Below are 19,075 nucleotides of genomic sequence, written 5' to 3' on the forward strand. Positions count from 1 at the left end.
AGCCTGACAGATCTCTGCTAACGTGTATGTGTGAAAGAGACAGAGAGAGAGAGAGAGAAACTTTTTAAGACAATGCGGAAATGAGTACTTCATGAATGCTGATATCTAAGCTGGTAGATAGATAGATAGATAGACACAAATATCTACATGCTAGCCTGAGTCTCAAATTCCTATGGTGCCTGTTATCAAACATCTACATTTAGAGACAAATGGACAATGTGTCTGTGTGTGCATATGTATACGTACATACTATCACAAATTTTAAAAAGCAAATCTTTGAAAGGAGGCACAAACTATCAAAAGAAATTTACTTTGATAAGGAAATTTGTAGTAAGATCAATAGTCAGCAACTACAATGAACTGAAAATTAAAATCAAGAGTATGAAACAACTACATGTAGTAAAGTTAGGGTGTTTTGTTTTGGTTTTCCTTGAAGACAATATAAGATTGAGGGTAAGAGGAAGAATATTCTTGGTGAATTATTTGATTCAAGATTCAGAAGTAGCAACTTAAAAGGACACTAACAGAAAAGGCAGGAGGATTTTTCTATTGGAGTTAAAAATGTTAGTCACTTTCCTGGTGAAGAATAAGCTGAGCTTCCTAAAAAAGAGTCAATCACTGCAATCTTTGGCACCTATATTCTCAGAGAAAGGTGTCAGGAATAAGCCTATACAAATTTGGTTCTGATAAAATATATTTATTTTAATCAGAGAAGAGGAAACTCTAGAAACTCTGTTGGAAAGCTGATTGAGCCTGGCAGCACTGGTTAGACAAAGGAATATGATGTGGGCAAAGTAATGCATCGCACTGCTTCATAAAGGAAAAGCCCTCTGACTCTAAGATGTGCTTACATTTGAGAAGAGTCAGATCTGTGGGCATCTTGGGCTAAAATCTGGATTTACAGCAGTGTGACTGAGAGCACAATTTGGCCTCAACATCTGAATTAAACAGAACTTGAAGTTATCATACATTTGCTTCCGAAAGTGGTTCTGTGTTGATCCATCATACACAGGGGAGTGCGGAGTCATGTGAAGTATGTAAATCAGAGCTGCATCTCCCCTGATGCCAGTTGATTTTAGTTATAATCAGCTGGGATTTTCCTGCTGTTTGTTCCCAGAGTGAAACTCCAGGAGGTAGGAGACCCTGTCTCTGGTATTCTTTCTTGCCTGTGGTCCGCCAAAGTCTGATTTTGACTACCTTTTAGGATATGGTGATACACAAATGTGTTTCATGACATTTTTGCTGAAATCACAGTGGTGAGTTTGTAATATGTAACCAGGGAAATACATTGTCCCAATTTGCTTAAATGAATTCAGCAGAGTTTAACAATAGCATGACCATCTTGCTGTCCTTCTTTCTCCCACTTTAGCTGTGGACCATTTAGTTAAGGGGTTTTGGAAGATACAGTGTAACGCAGGTGATAGAATTTCACTCAGTTACTTGAAATTCTATCACCTGTGTTACACAGGAGGTCAGACTAGATGATGTAATGGGCACTTCTAGCCTAAAATATATTAATTTAGCTTGTGTGGGAAGCTTTATCAATGGAAATGAGGACAGTATTAATTCCTAAATTCTCATAATATCCATTGGAGGTAAATTTGGAGTTTGACGAATGAATGAATGAATAAGTTTAAAAAAGTAAATTTTGATAGTTTTGGCTTATAAAGCATTGTTATGGTTCTTTCTACTTCTTTTTCGTAATTCCAGCCTGTTTGCAACACCATGACTATTATGAGTGATACAATATTGCAAAACTTCAGCAACAATGACTGATAAACTATTCCATGCAGTATTTTGCAGGGTACATTATACACTTCAATCCACACTGCATATCTCTGGTGTGGGTGGGCGGGCGTGTCTGTGTCTGTGTAGGTCTATCTGGGTCAGTGTCTGTGGAGCACCATTTCCAAAAGGGACACTTATTGTGCTGTGATATTTGTGGTTTGCACTATTGTCAAAAAGAGAAATAACACAAAATTCATAATACATTTAACTACTGCAAGTGGTTAACATCCCGGTTTTAATGGCACTCACAGTAAGTTTAGCATTCAGTAGATCAAGAGCATCCACTGTGTTTAAGATGCACACTGGTAGCATTCTAACATCTCCTAAAATTGCAGATCTTCATATTTCCATATCCTTCATGTTTACAGTGGTGGATTGCCAAAAAGGTGATTGGCCAGAAATGGATTTTTTTTTTAACAAAAAGCTTAAGTTTAGTCACATGCTACCATCCAAAACAATCAGAACTTGAGCCAATTTAGCACACATAAGATATCTTGGAAGGATTTATTTATGCTGTAATATGTGTAACCAATAGGGAGCTGTTTGGAGACATGGATTTTTGCAAATCTTGCAGCTAAATCAGAGAGCCAAATACGAAATCCAATACCCAAGGGCATTGTGGTAGATTTATGATGCTCCCTGGGGTCCAGAAACCAATGAGTGGATTACAATGATCCATACATGTAGTTTTTTTCATCTGTGACAGATATAATATGAATGCTATTAGTCATATTACATGGCTGTATTCCCCTGTCTGAGAGAACAGTGACCACAATGAAAAATTACTTATACAAAAAGTGAGAAAAGGGTTGAAGAATATTGTGTTGTGAGGCAGATCTTTTAGTGAAGTGTCACATTTTGACTTCTTAGCTATGATGTGTCACTTAGATCAGTGGTGGGCAACCTAGCATATTTCACACACATTTTTGTTTTGCGGACCTATACATAGGTATAGGTAATCAAGTTACAGGGCTACATTTGCAGCTAGTAAAGGGCACAGCACCAATAAAGTCTAAGGATCTGACCTATGATATGTAGGAAAAATATTTATTTATTTACTTATTTATTTGTAGTAATTTATAGGAACCTAATATTGTATATCTTGTAGCTCCTGGTCATGCACATTAGCTGAGCTGTTCAACCAAAGTTTGTTTTCATATTCCCTTGAGATAATGTTGTAGTAATCAGCATTCCATGCACATCATGTTATGTCTGTAGACATACGACTTGGATACCTATTGAAATTTGCTCAGTTACAATGAGGCATAGGCAGGGCCGGCTCCAGGGGTTTTGCCGCCCCAAGCAGCCAAAAAAAAAAAAAAGCCGCGATCGGGATCTGCGGCAATTCAGCGGGAGGTCCTTCGCTCCCAGCAGGAGTGAGGGACCCTCCGCCGAGTTGCCGCCGAATCCCTGAAAGTGCCGCCCCACTCCCGAGTTGCCGCCCCAAGCACCTGCTTGATAAGCTGGTGCCTGGAGCCAGCCCTGGGCATAGGGCAGCCACAAAAAACCCTTAAATAGACAAGATATATGGACATAGATAAAGCAGTGAATTGACACATTGTACTGTCCATGACTCTGATGCAGTCCCATTGGCATTGGTGGGAGTGTGCTAATGTAATGGAGAGGGGAATATGTCACACCATGTGGGCCAGAAGTATATAGCTGATTTCAGCTCTTGTGGACAGATCCCAACATGTACAGATCTATACAAATCACTAGCAAGAACATAGTGTAAATTCCCCTAAATGAAAAGGCCTGGATTCACATAGGGAGTGAGGGTTCTGTGACACTAAGTGTCATGGCACCTAGCTTTCAGGAGCCTAGAAAGTCACAGGAGCACTCTGTGAATCACAAAGCCTGAGTTAGGTACCTAGGCCCCTCTACACACACACATATACACACACAGAAGGGACACCCAAGTCTGATCTGCAGAAAGGCACCTACCTCTATTTGCGATCCCCTACCTTTGGCGTTAGGCACCTATGCTGTTTTCACTACAACAATGAAGAGGCGGACCCCCCTTCTACCATTTAGCCCAGTGGTTAGTGTTAGAGTACAGGTCAGGGCGCAAGGGGTCGGGATTCTGGATCTCCCACATCCTGGGCACGTACTGTAACCACCAGGCTATTGAGTCGTTCTCAAGCGTGTGCTGTCTCTCTTGCTTGTTGTCTCTCTTTGGCTCAAATAACTTTTTAATTATTTATCCACAGTGAAACAGCTTCAACAGAAGAGCCTATGGCTATGTCTACACTATGAGCTAGGGGTGTGATTTCCCTGCATGCATGTACTTGCTCTAGCTCTGGCTGAACTAGCATGAGTATACCTCACAGTGTAGCTGCGGTAGCCTGAGGTACAGCTTAGGCATGCTGAGTATGCACCCACCCGTTTCAGGCAGGTTTGTACTCCACATGGCTAAGCCATGCCTCCTTTGCCTCTTCCAGTGCTATCGAGGCTACACTGCTATTTAGCCTTGTGCTGGCTCAATGAAAGCTAGTATGAGTATGTGTACACAAGCAGCACAATCACACACACCCTAGCTTGTAGACAGAGCCTGAGGGCACTTCCTAGCAGAATATCCCATAGCCTAGTGGTTAGAGCACTCACCCGAGAGGTTTAAAGCCTAGTTCAAATCCCTTTTCCCCTTCTGCCAGAGGGGGGACTTTAACTGGAAGCCTTCCACATCCTAAGTCAATATACAAACCATTGTGCTAAAGTGATGAGGTGGAAGCAGCTGTTGTTGTGTTGTGTGAATTTGCTTGAGGGGGCAGATCCAGTCAGCATGCTCCGAGGGAGCCTGCTGGATCAGGTCCCACACATGGCATAGGTGGCCAAACACCTACCTTCTCCTGGCTGGTGAAATACTCTGAGGCTTAGGTAGGAGATAAGTGTCTGAATGGAGGCTTAGGGGAAGAAATATAGGCCCCTAGGGATCTTTTACTGCAAAAGGGCGTTTAGGTGCCTACAGCATTCAGTAAGAGCATTGTGAATTGCAGTAGAGCTTAAAACTGGGATTTAGGTGCCTAAGTCTGGAGTTTAGGTACCTAAGTACATTTGTGAATCTAGGCCATGGTGACCAGCAAAATCAGACATTGACATTGTTTAGTTCATCTCACAAATCACCAAAAATACAAACAAACAAACAAAAAACTTTAAATATGTAAGTCTTTGCACTGAAAAAATACATTCATCTTAAAATGGACTTTCACCCACCCATCAAAGACAAACAAAACCAGACAACCCCACACCCTCCCAAGTCATGTAAGTAGAAGGATCAAAAAGGTACAGTATGCTGCAGTGTAACTGGTGGTATACTTTTCACATTAGCTGTTTCTCAGGATTAGCAAACCAAAATCAATCTTTTCTCATCCCTTTCTGGGTGTATTTCATCTAGTGCAGGACAGAGCATAGATTAACATATGTTTACTTGGGATTAGGGATTTTTTTATAACCAGACTTTGGTAGCAGTGAAAGAGAACCGGTGTGATGGATTTGTCTGTGCCCTGCTCTCCAGATCCAAGAGCTAAAACTAAACATCCTCTAAACACAGCTGGCTGGAAGTGCAAGTATATTAGCATTTTACCAGTCTCATTTTTTCTGCTTGAAATTAAAATATAGGACAGTGCTGGTTGTTCAATAATGTCCAATTTGTTTTCCTTATTGCCGTTTTTAAATCAATGCAGTGCCTACAAATGCTCCATGGCTAAGAAGAGAAAAGCTGAAGAACAGATTTCAGGAGTTCCAGTCAATAAAAGGAAGTCCCTGTTAATGAAACCCCGTCACTACAGTCCCACTGTGGAATGCAAAGAAGAAAATGAGGACAGAACAGAGTTGCAGGAGGACATCAATGTCCTCGAAACAAATGACACGTCTGCTACAGGTAGCAATGAAGAATGGCTCCAAATTAACGTAAACTCCCTGCCCTCAAAGAAAAGAGGCCTGTCAAACTGAATGCTTTCAAAAAGAATGTAGAATGATTTGGGCTCAGAGTAGATTTGAGATAATACATTGCAATCTAGATATAAATATGGTAATTAAAAAACAAGGACCTTGTACAACATCTCCTTCTATGGTCCTTAATGCTGTGTAGGTCGCAGAGACCTGCCATCACTGCAGGTCAGATAAGGAATAGTGTCTGCTTCTTAATATGGGCTGTCAAAGAATGAGGTTAAACATGTAGTGAAAAACTAACTACTTAGAAAAACACGTTTGTAAAGAGAGGATTTTCACTTTAATATATTCAGCATGAGGCTGGGGGCAATCACCTGCTTAACAAAATGTTGACTTTAACATTTAGCAAAGCAATTTTATTCATGTGACTATTATCTGTGTTCTATTTAACCTGATTATTAGACTCTGCACTGTATTTATAATACCCAACCCAAACATGCTCAACAATTTATAGAAAGTTCTGCCATGCAGATGCTACAAAATATGACTGCTTGGGGGAGAATATAAGATATATTTATAATACACATATATATTGAAATAAATAAATATAAATTATGTATGTATGTTTTCTGCCTTCACCCTTCAACTATATATTCAAAATTAATGGAACACTTTTCAAAATAAATTGCCAGTTATTTTTTTCTTTGAGGAGCCTTGCACAAGTTGTCAGCCCAAGACTTAAGAAAGTGGTCTCAGATTTCAGTGGAATCAATACTGCATTTGTTAAAAAGACAATAGTTGTCAATAGGTTATAAAAGTCAATATCTAAGGGAAATGGGCAGATAATCTGAAATCTGAAATCATACATAGTATGAAAAAGTAATGGTACCTCTATTTAAGAGGAAGCTGTCCTCAAGCCCCAGAATTGGGATCCAGATCCTGATACAGTTTCCCAAATTTGGGGGGGGGGGGGTTGGATCTGGAGTTATACCCACGTCTACTTAGAATAGAATAATCTTCTTTTCTGAAAACCAATAGCCTTTACATTTCTGGTACGTACAGTTGTTACAAAACTTGAATATATACCAATATGTCTATAATGAAAGCCAACTTTACTATCCAGGTAAGAGAACTATGGGTGAAATTCTGGCCCTAATGAAGTCAATGGGAGTTTTGCTATTGACTTCAGTGGGGCCAGGATTTTATTTGTGGTCAATCTTCTATCAGGGGTCTCTTTTGGAGTTCTGATTTGTGGGTACATCTTGCAAGTTCCTGTGGAGGGCTGAAGTGTGTGGGGGGGTACTTTTAAAATATATCTTAAACTAGTAGGGAATTGTGCACTAACTGTCCCATTCTGATGCAACCACTGAGCCAAACTTACTACCGACCCAAGCAAGCACAACTCTGCTGATTTCCTGACTGTTCTGACTTCCTAGGAGTATTTCCATCTCATAATACCAGCAGTCTCACAAAAAGCTTTAACTGAGTTTTTCTGTGCTGATTCAGGCTGTACCCTGTACCTCCATAACTTCAGTGTTTTATTCCTCATAAATGTGCACACTTTCTCCTGTGTCTACCTTCTGTACAACCCCAGTAAAATTCTGAGAGCAAGGCAGCATGGTATGGAGTTAGAGTGCTTTAAAATCACTTTTTGGTATCTTGAATCAGTGTTGCCAACTCCCATGATTTTATTGTGAATCTCATGATATTTTGTTTTTGTCTGAAAGCCCTAACTCCGGGAGTGATGCAATTTCAGGAACTATCAGCATTAGTTAATTTGTTAAAGTAAGTTTCAAGCCCCTGTGGTTACAGAGAAAAACTTCAACATGTGAACCACAAAGGCTCAAAAAACAGAAGGCAATTAAAAAAACTCAAATCCACATTTTTAAAATCTCATAATTTTAAACCAATCTCATGATTTGGGGGGGGGGGCGTGAGTCATGATTTTTTAATCTTGTTGTTGGTAATATGCTTAGTACAATCTTTTACCCAGTAAATTAATGAAAGGAATGTTAGTATCAAGCATACTTGTTCATAAAAAAAAATAGAGCCATTTGTATCAAAATGGCCTGGTGATGGGACTATGTGTAATTCCAAGCAGAGCAGAGAGACAAGCTATTAAATCATAGACACTTATTTGTCAGAGGTTCATTACAGAACCACAAGGAATGACAATATCATTACTAGATGCCATGTTTTGAAAATATAGCAAACTTTTTCATTCAGATTACTTCAAAGTCTATAGTGAGAGATGAGCTGGTTTAAAAGTTGCACCGAGCTTTGCAGACATTTAAAAAAAAACCCAAAACACACAACTATCTGCACATAGTGCATGAGGCCACCTCTCCCCATATGAGTCCAATTTTCTGAAGAATAATAAGAATTAATAAATATTTTCTTTTAACATATAACAAACAGTTGAACCAAACAATTATGTAAACTGGAAATGACCCAAAATGCTAACAGTTTGGCAGCAGCAAAGTGAAATGCATTGTGGTGCACATGTGCATTTTTGTCCCTCTTTTCCCCTCCACAATAATCTGCACTTAATAGGAATATTTTAAACTATGTAGCTAAGCAACAGAGGTAATTGTTGCTTTCTAGAGCTTTTGTTAGGCACTCTAACACAGCCCAAATATGCATAATTAGGTATAATGTCTATAAATCATTATTGTACACATGTGGGTAGTTAAGTGGATTGAGAGAATAGTTCAATGAATTGGACATATTCACTGAAAATGCTTTTTATTTGTTTTCTGTCGTTCATAATACTTTAAAATTATCATAACCCTTTACACTTTCTCTTAATAGCTCACTGTGTTATTGAGAGAAATTTCATTTGCATTTTAGACTATGTTTAATTTATTATTTAAACCTGGACTTCCTCTGATTTGGGAGAGGATGGGTCCATCTTACCAAATATTATATGCTTATTTATCCATCCTTCTTTCTAGGAAGTAAAATGTTAAATTTTTCAGTTAATGTTGAATAGATCCCAACAAAAGAATGCACCCTATAATCAGCATTATTGAAGGGGCTAGTGTTGTGACTAAATTCTTCCCTTCGTCCAAAAATGCTTTTAGTTACTATGGCAATATTTACTTGATCCTGGCAAATCAGTGTTGATTTTAGAGAGATAATTACCAGAAAGAAAGATGATGGAGATGTATTTTTGAGTGTCCTTGTTAGAGCAAATGTTTTTATAAAAAATTAAATGAGATACAAAAGGCATATTGTCTTCCAACATTGACACCCTTACCTACACGCAGCCTTTACTACCTGCTGGCTGCTGCTTTTTGTCCAAAGAAAGATGTTTATTAACACAGGGTGTATTTCAATGGTGTCTTTAGCAGTCCTTTAAGAGTCTATTCATAAGAACCATTCCTGTTTGCTTGTGCATGACCTGATGTATCATTTAGTGTGGCAACTGTAATGGTGACCAAGAGCTTGCCCTTTGTAAACTATAGAGTCTTTTCAGTCAAGATCTTTCATGCAATCTGAAGTGATTTGAAAAGTAATTGGGGACCCATTCTGAGAAATATTTGGGCATGTTAGACAGGGGGGAGAGTGAAAATAGATCAAAGGAATTTTATATATTCAACAAAGAAAAATGCAAAAACATTCTATTTACAAAGGGCTCTGCAGCCACACTACACAGATTTAATCTTAGAAGGGTTTGTGATGGTTATATACTAGCAGTAATTTCAGATATTGTCTTGGTAAAAGGGGGTGTTATTTCTTAAGAATTTTCAGAGTATCCTTGAGTAAATAAACAGTGATTGTTAAATAAGTCTCTTCCCATTTAAGATTGAAACCCGGTAAGATCAAGATTAAGTTTCTCTATAGAAAGCATTCATTTTTCTCTTCCTTTTTTTCCTTATAGAAGAAAATACTACAAAATCACCTGATGAAACCTCTCATTCAGGTGGGCAAGAAAACTCCAGTCAAACAAAGGACAACTACACCCGCTATCAGGACCTCGTGGTCAAATCTTTAATGAATATGGGAAAAATAGCAAAAGATGCACCAGTTCAAATGGTGACTGAGAACCTAAATGACAGTGGCATCCAGTCCTTAAAAACAGAAAGTGATGATGTTGATGAATGTTACACAATTAACTCATCGGAAGGAAAAGAAAAGATTTGTGTTTCTGACCCACAATACTGTTCATCTGAAGACAATGACAATGAAAGTAGCTCTGAAATTTTGGACAATGAATGGGACAGTTCCTCAAATTTCTCAGAAGACACTAGCATAAAGCCCCATGTAACTCAGAGATATATTGCAGGATGTAACCGACAAGACATTCTGGAAGTTCCAGAAATTAAGACTGAAGAAGCAGAATTTCGCCCCTGTGAAACAGTTTGTGACTCAGAAACAGAGCTAAGAGAATCACAGGAATCTCATGTTGATCCTTTTGACAAGAGAATTCAGAATCCATTCCCTGAAAGCGAGGAAGATGATGAGTGCCTATCAGAAACTACAGATGTATCAGTTGACCTGGACAAAACAAAAGGGAATTTGAGTTTGCTAGAACAAGCGATAGCTCTGCAGGCAGAGCAAGGTCATGTGTTTCACAGCACCTACAAAGAATTGGACAGGTTTCTTTTGGAGCATTTAGCTGGGGAAAGGAGACAAACCAAAGTTATTGACATTGGTGGGAGACAATTCTATAATAACAAACGTAAGAAATATTTTGATTGCTCATATTGGCTCAAACATTTATTCTACAGCTGGTAAACAATTTTGCACTGGATGTTACCTCAAAAGTAAAGATTCTGGAAGAAGCCATATTCTTCAGCCTCATTCACCACCAGAATAATTGCCATCTAAATTCCAAAATCTTTATTGTTTTTGATGATTTGTGGTAATGTATGAAAGAGAGAACACAGTTCCATTTTCAGATACCAAGTCAGGCTTGTAATGCCAGAGCTTAAAAAGATCTTGTATTGATTGGCAAACTGGGAACGTTTGATATGGAATTCATAGATTGAGAATAACTTTGGAACATCAAAAGATATCATTTTACACTCACTTTAATCTTTCCCAGGAATTCTCTTTTATAAATACAAAGTAAAGCAGTAGTCACCCTGTAAAAGTTGCTATTTTGCCTTTGATAAACAAATATGATTCCTTTGATATATACAGTATTCCCTAGCGTACGTCTCAATATTTACTGAAAATGCTGAAGTAAGTTATTTACCGGTTATCTAAGGCATTTAGAATCTAAGATAACTGGCAATTTTTTAAGGGTTACCACTGTATAATCCCTCTTGTACTGCTTAACTAGAGTATGCATTTACCTGCTTCTTCTGTGGAAAGTCATGTACAGCTTGCCAATTAAAATGTCCTTAGCACAGTACATACATGCTAGTCAACCTCCTTCCTAAGTTTCATATACTTATCCTTACCCTCATTTGCTCAGGTAACCATAATCAATTCAGACCAGATTCTGATCCTTTTACTCATGTGGAATACTCACCCTTACTCCAGGAATGATCACATTGGTCTCAGTGGGACTACTTGCAGAGTAGGGTACTACACAATGTGGGTAAGAATGACAAAATCTGGTCCTTCCTGATTATTCTCAAGCAAATACTTAGTTTGCAGTTTGGTTCAGAGATAACTTTCAAAGAAAAAGAATCTTGAGCTTCCCTCACTCTGCTTTTCCATGTGCTCCATATGCTCTGATAGCTTTTTGTTACAGTACTAGGCCTGGAATTTTTTCATTTACAAAATCCAACCATGGCCAGTATTTCTTATACCGATTGTGTTGGGAATTCCACATCCTCCTCAGCTGCTGCTGCTTCTTCTTTTTTTTTTTTTGGCTCCTATGCCAATTAAGTGTACTTGTTACCTTATACTGATTCTACTCTTTCCACTTAATTTTTTACACAACGTGCACTTAGATTTCAGATTAATGGAAGATTAAAATAAATGATTTTTTTGTTTTAGGTCCACTCGTTGTTCTCTGTTAGTGCTGTAAACGATTTCCTACAGTGACTTCTTACTTCTTATTTGCTGTGACTCTAACAGGCACTGTGGTTCCCTGTTGATGTTCATTCTGTTTTCTTTCCTCCATATTTTTCTTATCTAAAGGCTTGCCAGAAAGTTTAACTTCGCAGCTGCTTCTGGTTCTACATCGTAGCCTAGCAAAATATCCTACTAGGTGGCTTTAACCTGTCTTTGACTACAGCTGTTTATCTCCCCTCAACTCCATGTTGTTGGCAGTCAGTCACAGATTGATCAGAAACCATCCTCAGCAATTTATACGTCCACTTGCTGTCTGTCTCCACAAGAGAATTTCTGGATCAGAATTACTTCCCTTCCCATCCTTTTAGATTCTGCATTCAAAATCAAAATAAACACTTTCTAATTGGTACTTCCTGCACACTGCTAGTACCTTGCAATTGGAAGTTGAAAAATGGACTAAGGAGCCCAGCCTCTGCCTCATTGTACGTTGGTAGTTATAAGGGTGGGCTGAGACAGTGCCCTGTGAAAGGGTATCAGTTATTCCATGTTTGCACTCTCATTGTGGGCTGATCTGCAGAGCAGTGCTGCCATGTGTACCAGGGGGAGCTGCCTGCCTAGCCGCTCAGATGTAAAGTGGCATGTATTCAGTTTCTTAACAAAGGACCAACAACCTAGAGATCTGTGATATTTAAGGAGCTGCTCCTGGTTGCAATGCTTTTTGTTTGTTTGTTTCATCCTTCAGCTTTTATTTGGTGATCCCAGTTTCCCGGAACCTGGCATTAACAGTATAAAAGATTGTTTCTGTTTCAATATTTATTCCTTTTTAGATCTTTCTGTTGGTTGCTGTTGCCAGATTTCTGGCTTAATGGATGCGTCTTGTGTCCTGCTTGAGGCTCTGAATGGAATAAGTGACATCACAATTCCTAAGCTGCGTATGTTTAGCACACAATGGCATACTGGGAGGTGAAAGTCATTGTTTTAAAGAGACAATGTGAGAATCAAAAGAGATGCTTAGATTGTGTAGTTACTCTAAGTCCAAGTTAAAGCCTTGGGAGGAAATTGCATCTGAAATATAGAAAAGTTATTTCACACTTCTAAGGCCACTCAGCTGAGTGCAGGCAGGAAATCATAACCAGACAAAATCCTTATTTGATTTCTCTACAGATTCACCCAGGCCTGAAAAAAGAGAAACCAAATGTCCCATCCCAGGATGTGATGGCACAGGGCATGTGACTGGGCTGTACCCGCATCACCGCAGTCTCTCCGGCTGTCCGCATAAAGTCAGAGTGCCACTAGAAAGTGAGTATCATCCTACAGTACAGAGAGCAACTGAACCAGGCCTAAGTCTCTAAGTCATGTGAGTTCATACTGGACACTCACTGTAAATACTCAGGGCTGGATTGTAGCTAGCTCAATCCAATGAGCTTTTGCCACTGTGGTGCTCCTGTGCACAGTAGAGTCGCAATCCCAGTCCTTACACTTGTGGTGCTGAAGGCCTGGTTCAAACTAGCACCTGTAGTGGCACGAACCTCCCTGAAGGGGCTGGAGAGGAACAACAAGGTCATAGCCACACACCCGCACACACACTGGCCATTATAGCTGGGCTGGCACATAGCCCTGTCTGCGTGTGCTGTTTTCCCATTTCAAATAGCTGGAGGCTCAGGCGTGCGCATTCAGCTATGTGACTGGTATGCCCCTCTCCCACTGAGACCAAGCAAGTCACCTCCACCAGCCAAGGAGAGAGAATCCGCCAGTTGCTTCATAGCATGCCTCTCTCCTATGACTGTATTATGCTAACCTATGTGTGGCCAGCCCAGCCTGAATTCCCCATTCATTTCTCGCGGTGCCAGTCTGATTACATTGGTTTGTGCTGGGTATGTCATCTTCTGAGATGATGCAGTGAAATGATATATAATAAGCCAAAATGGAATGTGAAACTATTACTTTGAACAACTTAGTCAGTCCGACTGTTTTTCTTTTTTGTAGTGGCATTCATAACAACAAATTAAAGCGATACTTGCACTTTACCACTGTCCTCTTCTTAATTGTAGCTTTCTTTTTTTAAATCTTTAAATCTGTATTTATGGAAACATCTCTTGAGCTAACCAGGCTGCTGCAGTTGGAAGGCCTCAACAACATTAACTTTTTTTAAAAGCAAGTCTTTGTTAATTATCACACTTCCAATCAGCTCAGTACTGTTCTGCTGGGTGCAAAATGATTATCTGTAATCAAAATTTGCTTACTAACAGAACAACCCAGTTGATTAACAATCAGACAATCTTTTGAGGCAGTGTACACCTAAAAGGGTAGCATAGAGCTGACAGCATGAAGGGAGATGTACAAAACTATAGAATTATGTTTTACTTTACGTTTTATAAATACAGATCCAAAACAGCTACTTTGGTTGGGGAGCAGAGAAATGTACATACAATGGGTCCTCTTCACTACGATGCTATTGTCACTACAATGGCTTCCAATGGCACAAATGCTGTCAGAGATCCCTGAATGTGCAAAGTACAGCTTGGGGATAGGGTCCACTGGTATAAAGTGGATTTACATACATACCGAGCAGAAGAGAGTAAGGGATGCAAACTAAAGAGGGTGGAGCTAGAGCCAAAAGGGGTGTGTCCCGGACAGATGGATTTTGCACTCATGTATAATCTTCTTACTCCAGCATAAGGAGTGAAAAGTGCCGATGTAATTTAAAGCTTGCCCACCCTCTGATTTAAACCAGGCGGGGGCCATCGGATGACACAACATGAGACCATAGCATAGGCCTCTCAGAACCATCTTTTCTGAATTTGTAAGTTTCATTTGAGCTAGAGGGTACAAAATAAGAATACAAGCTTTTGTGTATCACACTTGAAAATGTTTTATGTTGCTAGAAGAAAATGTTCCTTAGAGAGAGATAGAGAGAGAGAGAGAGAGAGATTACTATATGTATGGTGCTACCCTTTACTCTTTCTTTGTGTTTAGTTCTTGCCATGCATGAAAATGTTTTAAAGTGCCCCACTCCAGGATGTACTGGAAGAGGACATGTCAACAGCAATCGCAACACACACAGAAGGTAATCCAGATCAGTTAGCATCCATTCAAATTAATATGTAGCTGGGAGGAAATTGCCACATATATTTGGAATTCAGGACTATGTACAATATAATGTACTGCAAACACTGATTGACCACAAAGATAACTAACATTATTTATAATCAAGCAATTAATCTACACAATTGTGATAAATATTAAATTTCAGTATAGTATCAAAAATATTATCTCCAGTACCAGGTATAACAGAATCCATGATTCCTAATTCAGAGATGAGATTTCAAACTACAGTAATGAAACAAAATATATGTGAAACTTAATCAGGTACATGAAATATTAATAAATAAACAGATGTGCAGTCCAACCAAAATCAGAGCCCCATTGTCCTACATGCTGTATGCATACATAGTGAATTCTTGTTATTTTTATTGTTATATTGCAGTTGCCTGGAGAAGCCAGAATCATGGATCAGGGCCTGATTGTGCTAGTCATGGTACATAAGAGTAAAACAAAGACATTTTATGACAAGATGCGACAGGTGGATAAACAAACAATAAGGGGATGGAGTCGGGGACAGGGAACAGTAAAGGAAATGTTTCTAGTCATTTTCTTGTTTGAAAACCCCTGTCACATTTACAGCCCCTTTGAGACCAACTATATTATAAATCAGTATTGCTAATTGTAAATGGATAGGAATTGAGGCAATTTGGAAATCAGCAGCAAAGAGAAAACATAACTTGAGATAGGATGTATACCTATTTCACAATCATACACCAGATTTAAAAAAAAAAATTCTGCCAAAGTCCGCCTTCCTATCAATCTGTAATAAGGTTTATTCAATACTTCACCTGACACTGAGGGCAAAATAGACTTAATTTTTTAAAAATTAAATAGAGATTTGCCTGGCCCAGAACCTCAGATCTGAACAGCCCAAAACTTTCAGCTTGGTTCAACTTCCAAACGCATACAAATTTCACATCTGACCCATCTCTGCATAATGGGATGGGCCCCAAATCTGGATCCAAACAGCCAAATTTGGATTTGAAATAGCAGCTGCTACTTCTACTGTGTGTGTGTGTGGTGGTGGGGAGGGGGGTGATAGGTAGAGTTGGGTCCATTGGATTCTGGTAGTCACAGATTTTTTGACATACTTCAAACTCCACATACTCAGTGCAGGCTTGTTTAGCGCCAATGAGGAGGCCACCCAATGCAGCTGCTCCACCCATGGCCTTCCTACATGCAGTGACACTCTGAGATAACAGTGGCATGAAAGGCCTGCATGAGCCTTGAGAACCCCAATGAATTTCACCCTCTAGCATTCTTTGCTTTTTGGCTTAAATTGGTGTGTATTTTTTTTTCTGTGCATTGTTAAACAGCTGCCACATTTCATCCCAACGGTGGCTACAACTCAGTGGTAGGAGAAGCCATCTGTAATTTATGAAATCCTCTGAGGTCCTTTAGGACTGAAAGATAAGTTCATATTCTGGTAACTCAAATCATGCCACTCTTTTTTTAAACAGTCTTTCTGGCTGTCCAATTGCTGCAGCTGAAAAATTGGCAATGTCCCAGGAAAAAAATCAGCATGATTCTCCTAAAACTGGACAGTGCCACGCTCAGGTTCACAGGTAGGAGTCTCACATGACATGTCTCACACAGGTATTTCTGTCCAAATGCTGTGCTTTATTTTGTAAGGGATTTCGTTCCTTACAACTTTTAACTCTGAGCTACTGAGGGAGCCTAGTTCATTGTAGTAGGCTGACCCTATACAAAAATGTGGGTAGCGAAACTGATTATGACTTGTGATAACCAAAGGACACTCAGCGGTCCCTGTGTGTTCAGCTAACATTAAATGACTACATGCATGTCCTTGAAAGATGAGTAAAAAAATCTAAAAAATATTATTTCAACACAAAAACATTATTTCACTGGTTGTTCTGGAGGGCCTTCCTAGTGTTAACCAGCCTCCTATTTTGATTAGACTGGAGTTACTTGTTAAGAAGCTTTCTCAAATTGTCCCTCTGCTGCAATGCTTTGGCTCCTGAGGATTGGTTAAAGATCTTGTTGCTTCATGAGCTCATCCCAGTTTTTGCAGCATGGGATTCCATGCTGATTTATATATTGAGATCCTTTGCAAAGGAAACCCTTGGCAATCACAGCAGCATCTAACTATTGCAAGTGTAGTAGTATTTAAGTGGGCTAAGCACTGTCATTGCTCTATTTCTCTGCTATAACAGATTTCTGATTGACCCCTCCAGTTACTTTACTGTAATGCAGTTACTCAGTTTAATTTATGTTTTATACTACAGTAGCAAAAAAGTGCTTTAAAAATCCTAACCAAAAAAATCTCTCATTGAGCATGTATTTGGTCTGAGAGTCCTATTGATCCTGTAGACTTGCATAATTTGCACATCATTGGCATCAGCACCATCATGGCCTATTATATTCAGGCCTATTTGGGGGCACTTTAATTTGTGGATTATTGACATGATTGGCTATAATGGCTCCTTCCGAGCCATTACAGAATATTGTGTCCATGTGTCTGCCAACTGCACGTGCCTTAACTCTACGTATGAAAAGTCCTTAGGAAATTATTGAAGACAAGTAGTTACTGCACAGTAGCTAAATGGAATAACACATTGTTAATTATTCTTTCCTCACAAATAGCAGAGGCAATTATTTTGGACCATGCTCTGTCATATTTATTTGCCCAGAAGGCCCACCTCTAGAATGATGGTAGTGATCCACAGCTCTACAAGCCCCCGCTGACTCATGTGCAAAAGACCAAGCGTGATCTCATCCTTTTTTAAAGAAAGGAAACACCATCCGACGGTAGTGAATCTATAAACAGAACAGTAATTCTGTTAGTAAGTTACAGGATTGCTAGACCACTAGATCAGCCACAAAATATATTTTTGTAACTGACGTGTACACCCTAAAATAGGCTTCTATAAAGGCAATGCTTATGATCCTTACTTATATCCATTTTGGCAGGTGCCATCCCACTATATCCTATCTTTCAATGCAAGGTACTGAAAAAGATGTTCTTATTGTTTGTCCTTTCTGTTTTTCTCACTCTCCTTCTGGCAGTCTCTGCAGGACAAACTTAGCAAAGCAGCTCGAGCTCTCTCAGTACAATTACCGAACTGCACAGCCAGCCACCTCTCCCAGAGCCACCCTGACAAAAGAGCAAGAGAAGTTTGGGAAAGTACCATTTGACTATGCCAGCTTTGATGCACAGGTCTTTGGCAAACGCACAATGGCACCAGCAGTGCAAGGCCAAAAAACCCCAGCGTTCCTTGAATGTAAGCTTGAAACTCCCATCGTTCTTGAAAGAAAAATATTATTTATCTGAGAGTTTTCTTGTTTCAGGAAATAATGCACACTAGCAAATGTCTTTAACCCATTGTGATCAGTATACCTGAAAATCTGCTGGAGTGACTACAACATCTTATTTTTTAATTATTCTTTGAAAAGCAATTCCATGGTAAAAAAGAAAATACTTGACTTGTCGCTTTCCTATTGGGCCAGATTGTGATACCCATATTCATGTGGTACTATTCCACCATGAGTAGTCCCATTTAAGTTAGAGATCAGATCATGAACTGGCATAAATTGGCATAGCTCCATCGACATCCATAAAGCTAAGCCAATTTGCAGCAGCTGAGGATGTGTCCAAAGGGACTATTTGTGCAATATGCTACTACTCAGTGTGAGCAAGGTATCACAATTTAGTACACTATTATGAGTAATTACATGTATAGATCCTCTTCATTGTAGGATCTTCACAGATAACTGCATTAAGTTTTTGCTCTGTTGCGTCGACCCTTAATAACACCACTATAGTTACAGCTATTTTCATGTGTGCACGAAATCTTGGCAAAAGATGCCATTTCTGTGAGGGCAATGGAAGAATCCTAAGGGGGTTTCTTTCATGTCAGAGCTGGGTTCAAAGGAATGTGGATCCAAAACAATGGCCATGAAAGTATTTCTTAATTTTTGTTTTGTTTACGATCATTAAAATATAACCAAAGAAAGTGAAGATGGAAAAAATAACCTAATGTTACACAGTCCACATAATCCAAAAAAAGAAAGGACAGTCAGAGTGAAGGTGAGCAGAAAAATAGCAATTTTTAGCTCTCAAATTATTAATAGTTTATATATATATGTACCATATCTAAATAAATATAAAAAATTAATATATATATAAAATTAAAATCAAATTGTATCATACCTAACTATGGTACAATTTGATTTTAATTTTTTATGTTGACAGCCAATATTGATATTTGTTTTTAAACATTGTTTTCAATTTTTATTGATATACATTTTCACAGTGGCAGGGAATTATGTGGGAGTCGGACAATAGGGGAGGTCAGACAAA

At 39.0% G+C, this 19,075-nt stretch overlaps 1 protein-coding gene across 1 annotated transcript in view; it reads left to right on the plus strand.

Annotated features, from left to right (window-relative positions):
- The window catches only part of ST18 (ST18 C2H2C-type zinc finger transcription factor), a 219,791-nt gene that overhangs the window by 160,004 nt on the left and 40,712 nt on the right, over window positions 1–19,075 (plus strand). The window contains exons 8-13 of the mRNA XM_045005759.1: window positions 5,469–5,665; window positions 9,560–10,360; window positions 12,814–12,948; window positions 14,626–14,716; window positions 16,215–16,319; window positions 17,782–17,996. Of these exons, the coding sequence (XP_044861694.1) occupies window positions 5,469–5,665; window positions 9,560–10,360; window positions 12,814–12,948; window positions 14,626–14,716; window positions 16,215–16,319; window positions 17,782–17,996 (1,544 nt within the window). The remainder of the gene's footprint in view (window positions 1–5,468; window positions 5,666–9,559; window positions 10,361–12,813; window positions 12,949–14,625; window positions 14,717–16,214; window positions 16,320–17,781; window positions 17,997–19,075) is intronic.

The sequence above is a fragment of the Mauremys mutica genome, chromosome 2, assembly GCF_020497125.1.
Source record: "Mauremys mutica isolate MM-2020 ecotype Southern chromosome 2, ASM2049712v1, whole genome shotgun sequence".
Lineage (NCBI taxonomy): Eukaryota > Metazoa > Chordata > Testudines > Geoemydidae > Mauremys > Mauremys mutica.